Source organism: Pungitius pungitius, chromosome 20 (genome assembly GCF_949316345.1).
Source record: "Pungitius pungitius chromosome 20, fPunPun2.1, whole genome shotgun sequence".
Lineage (NCBI taxonomy): Eukaryota > Metazoa > Chordata > Actinopteri > Perciformes > Gasterosteidae > Pungitius > Pungitius pungitius.
This window is the reverse complement of record NC_084919.1, coordinates 3738108-3755278: the sequence shown is the minus strand read 5'-3', so window position 1 is coordinate 3755278 and position 17171 is coordinate 3738108. Positions and strand designations below refer to the sequence as shown.

At 43.5% G+C, this 17171-nt stretch overlaps 1 protein-coding gene across 2 annotated transcripts; it reads left to right on the top strand.

Annotated features, from left to right (window-relative positions):
- Positions 1 to 1549: 1549 nt before the first annotated feature.
- reps1 (RALBP1 associated Eps domain containing 1) lies at positions 1550 to 16897 on the top strand. Of its 2 annotated transcripts, XM_037449913.2 has the most exons (19): positions 1550 to 2313; positions 3727 to 3850; positions 4960 to 5189; positions 5823 to 5985; positions 6538 to 6662; positions 7690 to 7852; positions 7982 to 8045; positions 8315 to 8469; positions 8989 to 9110; positions 9537 to 9617; positions 10568 to 10655; positions 10925 to 11026; positions 11544 to 11598; positions 12172 to 12370; positions 12483 to 12683; positions 13025 to 13114; positions 13624 to 13781; positions 13876 to 13981; positions 14064 to 16896. In XM_037449913.2, exons 1-19 carry the CDS (start codon positions 2161 to 2163, stop codon positions 14130 to 14132), a joined length of 2448 nt encoding a protein of 815 aa, XP_037305810.2. In that variant the 5' UTR covers positions 1550 to 2160; the 3' UTR covers positions 14133 to 16896. The 2 variants fall into 2 exon arrangements, with proteins under 2 accessions (XP_037305810.2, XP_037305811.2); XM_037449914.2 differs by lacking the exon at positions 9537 to 9617 and having other exon boundaries at positions 14064 to 16897.
- Positions 16898 to 17171: the final 274 nt, after the last annotated feature.

Genomic DNA, 17171 nt, shown 5'->3' with positions numbered 1-17171 from the left:
GACAAACCATGCTTTTAAGCTGCATGTCACAACCGACTGAACTGTGGTATGCAACATCATGTCATTATGACAAAATGAAAATCCTGACTCCACAGAAAAGTTTCTTTGGTTGTTCAAACAACTCCATTCAAAATATTTAATTCCCTTATGTCCTGACCTTACACTACAAAAAATAACACATTCTTTCCACATTCACCTCTGTCACTCATTCCTCAGACCGATGTAATTAATTAAAATGTCTTGCGGCAATGTGTTTTTTTTCTGACATTCTAAAACAAATTTCTAAAATATCAATAGCTTTTTTGTTTAATGCGCTTTTGGCAAATTTATCTGCAATGTCAAATCCCTCTAATTTCATCTAAGCCCTAAATAAATGTAATCATATGTTTTTTGTTAGCTCCCCGTTACAATACGTCTCATTGAATTGAACACATTTGTGTATTTGGTTTCAATGTTGTTTTCATGTATATCATAAACAAAGATATTAAAATATGCTGACTTTCACCATTTTCCTCGTCAATGGGTCGATGTATAACACAATGTTAAATTCTGTTCATCAGTACAAGCTTCAACATGACCATGGCAGATGATGTTAAGTAAGGAAATTATTAGATTAGCAATCCCAGCTAGCTATAAAGCATAAATCCTTTCTGTAATGAATTCAGATTTAGTGATGTTCAGTCATTCTTAAGTGTGGGTATTCACAATTAGAGGGTATAATCTTGTGTGATCTGTGATTATATACCTTGTCAGGCCCCTTGAAGGGCCCCCATAAAGGGCTGGAATACCTCGTTGAGCATGCTGAGCATGTTGTGAACCCGGCCCTGAATGAACAAAAGATGATTGACGGATTGGAAAAGTGTTGCTGTTCTGTTCAGTTCCGTATAAATCTGCTGCTGTAATATGTGGGTTATATTTCTTGGCACCTGTCGGGCCCCTTAGTACCAATTGAGCATATTTTAACTTTCACAGCCTGAATTTGCATTGTTACCATGTACATCCCTGTCAACCACAGTGTAGCCATCTTCTACTGGGTACTTCAAGAAGAAGAATGTGCATTTTGAGTAAAATCCTATACTCATATCAATGTAACTAGATTTTATGATCCAGAACACTAGGGTTTATGTACCTTATATGACCACTTGCCGGGGCCCCTTCGAGGGCTTCGCAGGGGACAACAGGAATACCTGCTGAGCCTGTTTCCCCTGCGAAGTCACTAGGTCAATTCATCTCAATCTGTTGTCATGACCATGACTTGACTGTACACCAATGGCCTCCACGGTGACCAGAGCTTAATCCAATCGCACATCTTTTGGGATGCTGTGCATTTACCTTTGGACTGTATCCCAGAAGTCGGTGGCTGAGGTAGAAAAATGTCAACAAATTGTAAAACCCATCATTGAATCATTGTTTATTCAAACGATTTACAAATTACACAAGATTAAGATATGTTCATATCTGGGAATTTGGGGATTAAATGTGTAATGAATGAGCGGTCAACCGGTGTTTTAATTTGAAAACCCCTACCGGAAGTGTTACTTAAGCAGGCTTGACACTGGTGGTAGGAATGGCGGCTAAGATTACTACAGGAAGGACCCCAAAGACCAAGAAACTTTACTTCTAACGGCCCCGCTGAGGAATCTGTTTGCAGCGAGACGCGGACAAGCCATCGCACAGCGGATCGAAGGGCGAAGAACGGCCACAACGTGAGATACACGCAGGAGAAGTCCAGGCTGACTAAGTGGACGCACTTTGCGACTCGCTAGTTAGCTTAACGTTAGTGCCACTGATTTTGATTCAAGGTAGCCGTTAGCTCGCCGTACTGCTAGCCAGCTGTTGGCTATTTGCCTCGGCTGGCCCAACAAGTTAACGAAGTAATTAACTGTATGAAAACATTCATTGTTTGAATATCTGAGCGTTGACCAGCTGTCGCTATCAACGGCTAGTATTAGAGTTTATGTTACAGAGAGTAGGACGAGGCGACAACAAGTCGACACGGCGCGTTGATAACATTATTTCGGCTAACCTAGCTCGTGCCGTAACGCTAGCTAAGTTGGGATCTCCCAAGTCTCGCCCATTTGTGGATCCTGCCCTAGCCATTGGCTAAGGGCTAATCATCGGCCAAGTAGTCTGGATTTCAGGGGGTCCGCTGGCACCACGATGGAAAGTCTAACGCTTACTGATGTCGAGCAGAAATATTACTCGGATCTGTTCATCTACTGCGACACGGACAACACCAAAAAAGTGGCTTCCAACGGGAGAGTTCTTGACCTTTTCCGGGCGGCCCAGCTACCCAGCGAAGTTGTCCTGCAGGTAAGCTAGCGTTCGCGTGTGCCAGTTTTTTATTTTTTATTTAAGTGTCATCACCAGAGCGGGGGCGGGGGGTCCTGGTGACGTTAACCTTTTTTATTATTATTATTATTTTTTGTTGACGAAGTTACCCGGACGGTCCGAGATGACACGTCTTCCGGTTGAGCTCTACGGTTGTCCGTGGCAGTTAGCAAGGCTGCGCATAGACACACCTTCTTCTGGCTAATGTTAGCCCGTAGCCCGAGAAAGTGGGCAGCCGACTCACATCATTTACTCCAGCTGGACGTTCCGTCTCATATGGACATCTTATTCGTGTAACACACGCTTACGTGTCCGCTCTCCGAGTTTCGCACCACGGGCACGTATGGCACGGCGCCCCGTGTACGTAACCGTGTCCTCGGATTGCTCCCCACTCCTCCCTGTCTCCTCGCTCTTATTGAAATCTGTTACTTGGTTCGCTACCCGCTTGGGCCGACGTGAGGGTAAAACAGCCCCCCCCCCACATGTCAGTGTCTACATGTCAATGGTATTCATAATCGCTATACCACACACGTTCTTGAATAATACCTTATTTAGTGTGTCCTTTTAAAACTGCCTATGCACAGATTTTAACCCACTGATGTTTTTGCTGCATGTCATAGTCAAGTAATGTTAGTCACATCAACCTTGATGCCATCCCACACGGCTTCTGCTTTGTTAACTGAGTTGTGAGCAGCCGTCTCAAATGCAGCTGCTCCATTCTGTTTTTTTTGTGTGTGTGTCTGTAACTCCAGGTTTTTGCAGCAGGGCCAATATTTGTAGATTGAGTCTCAATCCCTTCTCAAGGTCAACAAGGGGAGCTGTGTGCTGGAAGAATTGGGCAGTGTTGTAATCATTACTTTCAAAATGTGCACTGTAGGGGCCAATCAGACACGTACAGCTACAGTGTCACGCTGTAACAGGCGGAGGAAAGTGACTGGTGCTTTTGTTTCCAGACAAGCTGAGAATAAATCCTTTGTCAGCAAAGTTTGATCAGTCAGCTGTGGCGGGCGTGGATGTTGTGCCTCTGGGCACTGAAAGACTCTCCTTAATGTTTTGAGTTCTAACTGTGTTATCATCCACAGATTCCTGGTGCCCACATATTAATCACGTGACCCCCAACACCTTGCATGATTTCTGTTATACTTTTTTTTTAGATGTGAGGCTGTTGCTTGTGTTTGTCCTGTTACTTGTTGCAGAAACTACAGCCCATTAACATAAGAACTTTGGTACTATACATCAAGTAGTGACAGTGTGGCTTTTGACCACTGAGAAGAAGAAAGAATTTACCATCTCGTCGAAGCAAACTGAATGATTCTTATGTATTGTTTAATTTCCCATTTAACTCTTTCATGTTGCTAAGCGTTCCTCCTCGTTCTTTTGTGTGTGTTGGTTTAGATCACGGAGCTGTGTGGAGCCACTCGGCTGGGTCACTTCGGGCGGAGTCAGTTCTACATCGCTCTTAAACTTATTGCCGTTGCACAGTCCGGTCTGCCCCTGAGGGTGGAAAGCCTCAACTCGGGTGAGTCCGCCAATGAATTGAACTTTTGATCTTTCTTCAAGACCTGCTCTCACGCGCCAGAGCAAATGCCCACCAAGTACCATCAAATAAAACGTGCCAGGGACACTGGAATCAAAAGCTTTTTGTATAGGGCAGTCAAAATCTGGTTTCATAAATTCTAGCTTAATGATCTTGATGAGGTCATGGGACAGGATGCAAAGTATAGAAGTCTTCAAACTGAAGTCTTAAGGAATATAGCCTGTCTTAATTAACTGTAAATGATGGGCTTAATTCCATCACATAACAATAAAAAAAATTGTTTGTCAAAATGAAGATGTAATCCGTAATGATTTGATACAAAGTCAATTCTGCACGGAATTTGGTAGTAGCCAGATATTTGTGATTTCAGCTGCTTGGCCATACAAGCTTTCTATTTGTTTTCTTACTAATTTGAGTCTTTAGCCAAAGCCCTGAAGGGTTTAACTTCAAAATGGTAATATTTGGTTTGTACTTTGCGTGAGCGCACAAAAAAAATACCAAAGGGTAGATGTCATAGTCACCTGCTGAGTGGAGTCACTTGTTTGGCTGGAAATATTGCAACATGAAGTTGCTTAAATCATTTTTTATTTTGATTGAATATAAGGAAATACATGGTGCTCACTTTTCCCAAAGGAAAATGGCCAGAATGTACAACCTGATGTCATTGGATTTGAGGATGTTTTTGGACTTTCTTTTCACTCTTAAAGAGGTCTCAGAAGTAAATACAGTAAGTTTAAATCAAGCACAGAATTTAGTTTAAATATTGAATAGAAAGTTGGTCTATAACCACCAGTAAGAGTATGCAAATCCATTCAAGAGACGCAGGCGCAGTTTACTGCAGCAAGAATAGCATCAATGGACCAGAACTATTTTGGAGAAGCAGTGGATCTGTTTCCTCTTTTTTCATTTGATTGTACAATCATAGTAAAAGCACATGCGGCAGGTAAAGGAAAGTGGAATCAGTAAATAATAAAACCACTCGCTGGGCAGACACCGAAACTGATGGCGTCGTCCCGTTTAGTGCATCACAGCGGCCTGTAAATAAAGCCACTGTTTCCTCTAATCCCGTGAATGGATTTCTGTCTCACCAGTCAAAGACCTGCCGTTGCCCAGGTTCGTGGTGGGGAAGAACGAGGCAGAGGCGAGGCACGCGGCTCTGTACCAGGACTCAGACGCTCAGGGGCTGTACCCGACCTCTGCCGCTGCAGCGATGCCCCGCCCACCAGGCAGGGGTTTCCAGAGCAAGAAAGGACCCCCATCATCCACTTCACTTCCTGGCCACGAGGTCATCCAGCCCCTTGCACCCAGCATAGAACCGCAGGTTGGTCATTTATTGCATCCTGTAGTTAAATACTGCCATTCGTTGCATAATGTCTGTTTATAATAAATTAATGTATTGGGGCAGGCTTAGGGTTGACGTTATGATGTGAACTTGTATTTGTTTTTCGATAGTCTGGCAATAATTGCATTAGAAAATGGTCTTTATCTATATACATTATAAACACCTCTTACAGAGATGTGCAACTGGCCAAATGTTGTTTCCTGTACGCCATTGAGAAGTTCAAATTACGTAAAATTAAGTTTTTCGAACTTGCAATTGTGAAATGTAAAAAAAATTATTTGTCTGTGATAAGCAGAAGATAAACGCCCTGAAGCAGCATTTATTAGCTCGGATGTCGCATGTTCAGGATGTGTTAGTGTGAGATGGGATCTGAAAGTCAACACTGATAAACATGAAACCGCAGTACAACAGTTATGGCAGAACTTCTGCATAGAGAGCTTCTGTTTCCTCCCTGTGTGCCACATTCCGATTTCTAGAAGACTTCATGTCTGGACTGGAGATGTTTATTCTCATTCCATCTGCAGTTGTTTCAGGTGTTTACCGAAACAGTGTCTTTAACTATATGCCTCATTTCCTACGATTGACTGTATCTATGTGTGTGTGTGTGAGCAGCCCGAACCGACGTCCCCCGTGGTCTCCCCTCACCAGTCTCCTCCCACCTCCCCTCCCTCGTGGAGGAAGCACCAGCGGCAGCCCAGTGGAGGAGCCACAGACAGACAGGCGGTGGTGGCTCCAGCCGGAGCTGTGTGGACGCACTTCAGAGAACCACAAGCAGGTAACATCTGCTGCTGAGGGCAAGCTGGTGATAATGATGATGATGATGATGATTATTTGGAGGTGGATTCATTACTTAGTCTTGTGTCTCCAGTGTCTCACAATTCCTGTTATTTTTCAATGTCATGTTAAACTAAATAGCTTTTGGGTTTTGGACTGTTGGTCAGGCAAATTGTGACATTTTAAGTTGTAACCCTTTGACTGAGAAACTGATCTTTTTTTACCATTTTTAGAGAGGAGATTATTCTGAAAATAATAGTTGTACTTTTGTTACTTCCTGGTGTTTTAAGCTTGTACATAAATGATGTTTGCTGAGCGTGTCAGTTAGTCATTAGAACAAAGGAGCACAACCTGTACCAAACCTTCATCAGCACAAAATGTAATGGAGATATTATAAAGAGCAACGGTTTGACAATAATCCTCCCGAGAGCTGCAACAACGTATTGATTTGTCAATGGTTTGCGTTCGTCGTCTTTTCTTAATAACTCTCTGTGTACATCTATTGGTCCGTCACGAGATGTAAATGTATGGTTTCCTCTCTTCGTCCTTCCAGGCCCAGCACCCGGTGAGGGAATGTGGCCGTCCCACTCGCCCCCGGCTCCAGGTCAGGAAAGTTGGGTCAGTTTTACAGCAGACACCCCGCCATCCATCCCAGGAATGCATCCCTCGTCAGTCCAGGTAGGGCAGAGTTACGTGTCTGTACCTCAGTCCATGGGCTGGTCAGACATACATGTCCCTAAAGCTATTTAGTTTTAAATTATTCTGTTGACAAGCAAGTCCCTCACTGTTTGGGAATAACCTAACTGGGAAAAATAAGCTTACATATTGTCATGGCGTTAATGCCTTAAGTTATCCATATATTCTGAAAATGACCCAATGTTGTCTGAGGCTATGCTCATCAGGAGGCCAAACGTGGTCAACCGCGTTTAATCGGATGGAAATGTCCATTGGACAAATATGGAATGTTTGCAAGCCAAAGTGTTTATGTTAGGGTTTCAAATGCCTGAGTAAGCAGACTAAAACTCAAGCAACTTGTTTGACTTTGCTCATGCAAAGGGAAAAACTTCAGTGCCTGATTTTAGACATGCATCGTGCTGTTTTTTAGTTTGTTAGCTTATTTTTCAAATTGTCATTAATGGCTGTGATCTGATAATGGGGTCTGTCTGTCCTCAGCTCCTTTTGCCATGCCACATTAACTAAACATTACATTGATGAGAATTGAGTTCACATAGTCAAAATCTCTGGTCAGAAAGGGGATTACACCACAGCCAGGCACTAGCAAAACTGCCCATGGTCACATACAGGTCCACGCTAATGTTGTGCTTAATCAGAATGAAGCTCTGACAAAGGTTTATTGCCAGAGGTTTTTAAATCAATAAAATATATACAGTAAACCAATGCACAAATTAAACCACTGCTCTGACCGCCAGGTTACTTACCGTGATGGTCAGACCGCGGGGGTTTACGTTTGTCCCGTTGCCGTAGCTACGGTAGGCCAGTAGCAGACTCACTGGCCGTGTTTTAATGCTACACCGTTCACAGAAAATGAGCCGAGCAGCGGTGGCCAGCTGCAGCGCTGCGTCTTACCGATACGAGCCTCCTCACTGGGACGAGCTACGTAGCCGGCCATGCGTCTCGATGGCTGCGTCCCATCTTCTCACGTCATGCAGAGGCGAATGTAAATGTCCCGTCTGATCTCCCGTAGGAAAGCACAACGATACGAACGGTGGCCTCGGCAGCGATGACCAACGAGATCCAGCGGCAGTCCAGCGGCTACGACGACCCCTGGAAGATCACAGACGAGCAAAGACAGTATTATATTAACCAGTTCAAAACCATTCAGCCAGACCTCGGCGGCTTCATACCTGGTAGGAAAGATGCATAATTACACACACACACACACACACACACACACACACACACACACACACACACACACACACACACACACAGAGAGGAGTCGATTGTTTTAATCATCTGTGACGTTTGGATTTTAGGTTCCGCCGCAAAAGAATTCTTCACCAAATCCAAACTACCAATTTTAGAGTTGTCACATATTTGGTGAGTCTTCACTGTTCTGCCAATCACCATCTGCAGATGTCTAAACTTCAACTAACAATGGATTTAACTTGAAGTGTAGTGTGTTCAATAATCTAATAGGAAGAAGGAAAAAAAAAAAGTAATTTTCTGATAAATAAGAATCTGTAGAAAGCTAAATTCTGGCTTTGTTCTACTTAAACAATCAAAATATGTCTTAAACTAATCTGTTTGGAGAAAATCTCTTCTGTAGCTAGACTACAGTTTAATATGTGTGTGTGTTTGTGTTGAAGGGAGCTGTCAGACTTTGATAAAGACGGAGCACTGACCCTAGACGAGTTCTGCGCTGCCTTCCACCTGGTTGTAGCCAGAAAGAATGGCTACGACCTCCCAGAGAAGCTGCCAGAGAGCCTGATGCCAAAGCTGATTGACCTGGATGACTCAGCAGGTGCACGGCCTCTCTCTCTCTCTTTCTCTCTCTCTCACTTACTCGCACAACACGTCTGTTTACAGTACTGCAGTGTGCTCGACCTAAATTACAGCAAGTCATCCATAGACTTTCCTTTTTAGGGAGCATCTGCTTCTTTTCAATGTCACATCCTCTCATTAGCTTGCCGAAACAAGATTTGTATTTAACTGGTTGCCATTGAGATAAGGTTTTAAATTGTATTTAAATTGAATTATAGCACTCTGCATGTCAAGGTTCATGTAAATGTTTTTAGCCATGTTTGTGTTCTGGCCTGCACAGAATACGGCAATCCAGCTAGTTCATTTCGATTTTCTTGAATCACATTGCATTAGTGGCCTGTTTTAAAGAAAATGGAAATAAGTGTATGCTCTTTCTGTGTAAATACAGATAATTGTCCATTTCACCCCGTGTAGAATAAAGTAAAACAATTTCCAGTGGCAATTCTCTGTTTATATTCTCAATGTTTTAGTCTTTACTGAGTGCTTTCTGTAAATTCAGAGGGCTCGGAGCAGACTGCTGACGTCGGATACTCGGGCTCCCCGGTGGAGGTCACGCCCAGCAAGTCCCCCTCTATGCCTTCACTCAACCAGGCCTGGCCAGAGATGAACCAGAGCAACGAGGTTCCCAACACGACACACAGCACACTCACAAAGTTTCCTCGTTGTATCCTCACACAGGATCGCCGTGTTTGTTTGCTTTTGCTGTGTTTGCATTTGATTCATCATTAATTGTGCTGGGTTAATTGGGGGCTTTTTTCTTTTTTTTTTGTTTTAATACCCATCCATCTTGATTTTACTGCTACATCATCCTCTTTATCATCAAATTGAATTGCTGATCATTCAGCACCTTTTCTCTCACTTCCTGTACCGTGGCGTTAACCTGCCGTCCCGTATGAACGTCTGTTGTTTCCAACGTTTCATCGCCTCGCCCTCTGGCTGTGATGTTGACGTGTGACCCTAGCGGCTCAGGCTGATGATGTAAATGTGTGATGTCACTGCACTGGCTGACTGACGTGTTTTTTCTCACTGTCTGTCTGTTTCCTGCAGCAGTGGGAGACGTTTAGCGAGCGTTCCTCCAGCTCACAAACTCTGACCCAATTTGACTCTAACATTGCACCAGCTGACCCTGTAAGTCAATCACTTAGTATGCATGGTTTCACCATTAATGCACCAACATTAACTCCCTCTGGATCTCCACAAGCGCTCTCTTCCTCTCTTTCTGCCTTTCCACTTCAATTCTGTATGCTTTGATGGCATGAACTAAGACGATATTGATAAAGGGTCAAACAATGACATTAAAAGAAAAAATGTATGATCAAGAAATCCGGGTTCATCCCCTGGATTGTGGAGGGTGTTTGTGTAATAAGCACCTACATCAGACTCATGGCCGCACAGTATCAGAAGCAAGTGATTAAACAATTTTTGTCTTAACCTAAAATATGAAATCAAAATATGATCTATCCACATTTATCATCATAACCTACATTATAGCCATTTATCTTTCTCTCTGTGCATGACACCCTTTCAAAGTGCAATCTGGCCAGTATGTGTGGTGATTTTGGATGGCTTAGCCTCTATTGGACATTACCTGTTTTTTCTACAGTGACATCCACCAAACACCACTGCGTTTGCATAATGTGACAAATAACACTGCCATATGTTGTCAAACGTTGTAAGTACTCAAATTGTTGTGTTGCTTTGTCTTTTACACTTCCAGTGTCCATGTCCGGAGGCAGAATTTCTCTTTCTTACACCATTAAGTTGCTCATGAATATGAATGAATAGTAGAAGGACAATACCTCTTGAACCTCAATGATGTTCCAATTAGACTATTCAGAAAATGTTGGCACACTGGCAGTTTAAAATGAAAAGCCTTAAACACATCATTATTTAATAAATTATGGGGTTGAGTCTTTACTTTGTGTCATTTGATCTCCTGTGTGTCAAGCTGATTAAAAAATGGAGGCATGGCCTGACAAAGTAAAGGACAATAGTGTTGTGGACTACAAACATATCTCTAAAGAAACTCTGTGAATCTTCCTTCCTCACCTCCTGAACCCAACATATCTTTCCTTCAGGACACGGCTATCGTCCACCCGGTCCCCATCCGGATGACCCCCAGTAAGATCCACATGCAGGAGATGGAGCTGAAGAGGACTGGCAGTGGTGAGACAACTTTCCACTGCTTGTTGTAGCACAAGCTTTTAAGTGTAACCTGTGACTGGGAGTTAGAGTCAATATGCCATCAGAAGAATTACCAGCGCATGTTAGAGTTGTAAGAATCCAACTATTTGAATGGCTTGCATAGGATTTGATCAATAAATGTTTTTTGGCTAAATAGAAACTAACGTCAATAAACGCCTGTTTTAGTTATTTTTGTCACCAATGAACAATCGACTCAACACTTGTTACCTTGTTACTGCTCAATCCTTCAGACCACAACCACCCGACCAGTCCTCTGCAGGCTAAACCTCCGGAACTGTCCGAAGAAACAAACCCACCCGCGTCCATGAAGTTCGTAGCTGCCAACCCTGTAGGTGAGTAAAGGGTGGGCTGCTGAGTCGGAGAATGCAGGTTTGAAAGAGAACTCCAAAGGGTTAACTGACTCCCAGTTTGGGACCTGTTGCCTACGTTAACCACAATGCAACCCCATCACAGGCCCCTCAGTGGGACGTTGTAACTTTAAGCAGTGAGGAGTAGTGAGCAACAGAGGTTTGATAAGCTCACTTCGTTCTGATGACGTCCATCAGGTTTTTGTTTTTAAGAGTTATTTTCCACTTGTGATGCCCGACTCAAGTGACATCATCTGAAGAAATGTCTAGTAGCCCCCTGCGGAACACTCAAAAGGCTTCGTATAACCTTTTCAAGAAATGCAGAAGGACTGGTATTTTATTTTATAATCCATAAGAACCGTTTTTAGCATATTTAACTCCTCGACCAAAGTGAGTACATTTACTCATTGTTAATGGAAACTGTTAAATGTTTTGCTCACTCTGGGATTAGAACTAACACACCATAACATCTTTTCTTTTCTTGTGTGTCTCTGCAATGAAGGTGATGGTTACAGCAGTTCAGACTCCTCTGACCAGGAGCCAACTACAAGACAAAGGTCAGTGGCTCGCACGCCATTTCAGTTTGCTTATGTCCTTTATTTACAGGCTTTATGTGGTTGTCTTTTGTCCGACCGTCATTGAGGACATGTCTTTACTTTTTGAATCTATCTTTTGAAAAGGACTATTTTTGAAGTGAGAGTGAATTAGATTGAAGAGCTTTTGTCGGAAGAAATACAAAAATATGACCACTTATACTACCCGTCATGGGCGGACTATAAGGATGCGCAGACGGCCTCCAATTCATCGACCGGCAAACGTCTGTTTGGAGGAAAATATGGGACAAATAAACAAACTTCCACACACAAAGACGTCACTCTCTAGGCCGTTACTCCACGGCGGTGAATTGCTTTGCAACACGTGCAACCCTTTTAGAACCATGAATTAAAATGAGTCCATCGACACAACAGAAAAGACGCAGACGCAGAACCATGCCACAGCCTTCAAGACCCACTCCGAAACACTAACTCTAACATTTATTTATTTTTGGGGGGGGCATCTGTCCACTTGCTTGGATAAACAATATTTGAAATAAAGTGCAAATGTCTAAAAACACAAATGATCATCTTCAGGTCTCAGTCGGGAACGTCTCCAGAGGCTCTGAAGGTGGTTGCCCCGCCTCCACCTCCACCCCGCCCCCACCCCTCTCACTCTCGCTCCTCGTCCCTGGACATGAACCGCACCTTTGCTGCCACAGCTGTTGCAGGACAACCACCATCCTCTACGATAGCCTACCCGCCCGCTGTCCCCCCTAGACCGCTACCCACACAGGTAAGACGGGCGGAAAGAGCAAGAAAACGCCATCTTAAAACACACCCTCGCTTCAAGGGTCCTTTTGACAATACGGTGGCCTTCACACTACTCCCCTCTCCCTTCAATCCAGACATCGGCACCGCACACTGGGCATCGGGCGGAGGCTGAAGGCACACCAGGGGGCGCTGCTGTGCTTACCAACGCCACCACCTCGCCCCACCAGATTCCCCAGCAGCCCAACTTTGCAGACTTCAGTCAGTTTCAGGCCTTCGCTGCGTCCGAACAGCCTTCCAGCCTCCCGGAGGTCGATGTGCACAGTGAGCCCGGCCAGGTACGTTGTCTTGTTACCTGAACCTCTTCTTGTTCCGAACTTGTTGAAGGCACATTGGCCGGTGCCTTCTTGTTCTTGATGAAACGTGATGAAATCAGCAGTTTACTGACATAACCTTATATTTACCAAACAATATTATCTATTGTTTTATTCAGAAAATTGCTATGATGCTGCCATTTATTATTAACAACGTCCACAAATGAATGAAATTTAGCATTTCTAATAAAATAAATGGCCACATAAAATAAATGGCCTTTTCTATTATAACAGACCCCCAAAAAAAATCTCAAGTTCACAGACAAGCATGATGTTTATTTTGGGGGGGGGGGGTTTGTCGTCAGGTGGAGAAGTCGTCGGAAGGAGCCGGCCCTTTAAGAACAGTCAAGAGTGACGGCCAAGCAGACGAGAGAGTCTCATCTACTGTCAACTCTGTAAGCCAACACCAAGATGTGAATGAACTGAGTAGTTTACAACACATCTGAATAGTATTTACGAAGTGCATTGAAGATGCTTGTCTTACCTTGTCTTAGGTCATTATTATGAAAATATTTTAAATAGGGTTGTCTAAATGAACGCGTTGATCTGACATTATTGTGGCATAAAGTATAACGCATTTAAGTTTGACCCCTGAAACCGCCGCTCGCTGAAGTCATAGTTAAAGTTATATTGGAGAGAGGGTATATAAAGATGGAGAGAGCTTTTTGCATTGGATGTAAAACAGAGGCGAAGTTGGCTGCTAGGCAACAACTAATTGTATTATAATGTAATTATAATCAGGATTAATACAATCTATCTATTGACGGCCCTACTTTCTATTAATGTTCCACGGGTCACAATGAGTAACGGTTGCAGGAAACACTACAGTTTTCATTGGAAATTAAGCATAACATCGTTGACAATCATTTGATTTGATTTGTTTAACCCCCCCCCCCCCCATCAGGTTAAAGCTTCTGGGTCTGGTCCACTTGCGCCTCCTCCAAAGCCCGTGAGGCGAAGGTTGAAATCTGAAGACGAGCTTCGACCAGAGGACGAGCAACATGGTCCGCAGAAATCAAGCGTCATAGCTGCGGTCCTGGCCACTCAGCCGTCCATCCCCAGGTAAAGAACTTGGTTGGTTGGACAACAGGTTCTTGTTAAAATTAATTTTGGGGTGTATTTTGGTGAAGAAACGTGTGTGTGTGTTCGTTCTCAGGTCTGTAGGAAAGGACAAAAAGGCCATTCAAGCTTCGATCAGAAGAAACAAGGAGACAAACACAGTGTTGGCACGACTTAACAGTGAACTGCAACAACAGCTGAAGGTATGCAGGATTCAAATAGTTGCTTTCTGACTTTTCCCTGCTGGTGGGGGAAAAAAAATGATCCCCGTTTGTCGTTTTCCAGGACCTGCTTGAAGAGAGGATATCCCTGGAGGTCCAGCTGGAGCAGCTCAGACCTTTCTCTCACCTTTAACCAAGAGTAAACTGCTGTAGTGAAGCAACGCTGTGGCCCTGGGCGGGACTCTCCCCCCCCCCCCCCCCCCCCCCCCCCCATCCCTCTCTCCTCCTCCTTCTCCTCCTCCTCCTCCCACCATTTGCCTGGAGGCTCCGTTAAAACTCTTGCGCTCAATCACACACTTAATTCACGATAAAAACCCAGAAGGACCCGAGAGCACCGTCTCACCGCGAGGGTGGAGGAGGGGGCGGGGGGGGAGGAGGAGACTATACACACTGGCACTTTTTGGATTTTGGCTAAAGAGAAGTAAGCGTGAGGACGACAGTGACTGAAGAGGCGGCGTGGGGCGTCGGACAAGGCGCTCCGACTGTGACTGCTGTCTCAAGACAAACTGCTAGTGTCTGATGAGGAAAGTAGGAGTGTGTCCGTCATGAGTGTGTGTGTGAGAGAGTGAGACCGTGTGTAATTGTGTTCCTGTTTATTGACTTGCTTGAATCTAGCACCGATGTGTAAAGACTGCGGCACCAAACTCCTCTTCAAATCAGGCAGATTTAAAGAAGCAGTTGAGGACCTTTTGTGAAGTACACTTTTTGGCTTTCTTTCATAGTTTGAGAAGATCCATATCAATCTTGTATGTGGTCACATGCTTAGCTTAGCATAAAGACTGGAAGCACGGGGAAAATGCTAACCAGGCTCTATCCAAAGTTTAAAACTACAACTCTGAAGTTCACTCATCAACCTGTCTTTGTTTAAAAACTATATATATATCTTTGAGTTTATTATTATTTCAAATAATCTTGCCAACAAATCGATCACTGTTACATGCTACTACACACTTTAGAGGTTTTGAAAAAATGAGAAGTTCTACATGAGGAATAAACATCTGACACTGAGCAAGGAATGTAAAATGTACCTTTTTTGACTTGGGTTTGGTGGGTTCGGTCTTTCCATTAAACATACGGGCTTCTTCTGAACAGGACGTATTGGTGTTTTTGTGAGGCTTTAAGTGGCCAAATCATGGTGAAGGCTTTTTATTTTTTTTAAAATTTGAATTTGAATTCAGCCCACTCTTGTTACTGCCCCTTGAAGTGTATATATATATATATATATATATGTGTGTGTGTGTGTGTGTATTTTAATGACATTATGTGGTGAAAGAATCTTTTTTTTTTTTTCCTCAGTATGTATAACTGTCCAAGGTTTGATGTGACTGAATGTGTTTTTTTTTTTTTAATGCCAAATGACTGAACTATCGCTCTGTTCTGTCACTGCTACGTTTTTCTGTTGTTTTTTTGTTTGTTTTTTAAGAGAGAAGCAACCTCCTTTTTCTCTCGAGTCATTTACAAACAGTGCATCAACATCTCTGCTTTCTTTTAAACACCTCATTGTCTTTTTTACCTTCGCCTGGCATTCATCGAAACAGACTTGAAGGGTTTGAAGCTAATCTGGCTGCTAGAAGGCAGGATGCAGCGTCCATGAAGGATTGTGCTGCTCATCGGAGAGAAATCTTTGAATCCCCCCCCCATCAGCAAACACGTGCACAGATCCAAGCTAATGGGGCAGATCAGCGTTGATAAAGGTTGAAGATTCCTATTTTTCCCCCCAATCAGGCAGTCGGCTCTATGCAAGCACATCTCAGACCAACGTTACTTCTGTTTGTGCTACGATGGTAGCAACTGTGCTAACCGTGTACTCTTTATCTTCCAGAACACCATTTTCTGTATGTTTGTGGTTTCATTCTTGCCCCCCCCCTCCCCCCCTCCCCAGGAAGAGGGAACTCCAGAGCAGTGTCTTATCACGACAGCATCGCAAATCTGCAAGATGCAACTCTTGCTGGTCGTAGATGAAGTTTAACAGGATTATAGTCCGAGACCAGTCAGCTGAACGGGAGACCTGAATGACCCAACTGCACTTTGACCCCCCCCACCCCCCCTCTCCTCCTCTTATTTCTATTTCTTACGTTGCATCCTTCTGCTTTATTTCAATTTCAACAGATGATAATTAACCATTCAAGTTTTGTCCTCTGTACACTTGAGTTTTATTTGCGCCAGTACCCCGAAAGATCCGGTCTTGTTTGGTTAATTATTATTTATAAATGTTTTGTCTCCAGAGCTTCCTGCGTGTGTGTGCGTGTGTGCGCGTGCGTGCGTGTGAATGTGAAGGATCCATCCTCTACTAAAGCCTTACCCCCCCGACTGGCGTTCAGGTTTCCACGGCGGCTGACTTCCTTGTTGTATCAAGGGTTGCCTTCTTTTGTTCTGCTGTTGAGTATGATGATGTACTCTGTGTGTGTGTGTGTCTGTAGTCTCCAGACCTGGAACTAACACCATTTAAAACCGCTAGGTTTGCTAGCACAAGACCTCCCCCATTCATCTTCAACCCAAAAGGCGATCCAGGCAGACAGGAGCAATCGCAAAGTCTTTGGTGGGATTTTGAATGCTATGTGCTCCCAGAGCTGCGCTGTATATTGTAAATGATACACACTTTTGAACCCATATGTACATTTGCATTAATTGCTGACTAACAGCGAAAGAATATTCTATTTAATTTCTTCTCTCCTGGCTGTGGGATCCTAGATGTTTAACTGCATGGATGTACTGTATCTCTGCAGAGTCAACTAGCAGCTGTGTGATTTTTACACAAAAATAAAAACGGCACAATATTTTAAAAACGGCTCTTTTGTGTTACGTGTTGACAAAAGCCTCCTTTTCACTCTTCGACAACAGAACCTTCTGCCGAGGTTGCCGCAGTCCATGATATTGCTTTCTGTGCTATTTTTAAAGATAAAAAAACAGCTTTATTTCAGTAAAGTTATTTCCTCACACTCAGTCCTTACAAAGCAGAGCTTGAATAAAAAAAGTATATATATATTTTATACTGGGTTGAATAATTGATATTGAATATGCATTAAGAAATACACATGGAATGGTGAGACAATTGTTCTTTCAAAACAAATGTTTTTTCTTAGAAATGTTTTCTGCCACACGTGATATATCTGCGTTCACCTGTTTCTGAGAGACGACCTCAGTTCTCTTAATCTTGACGCTTTGTCCTTGG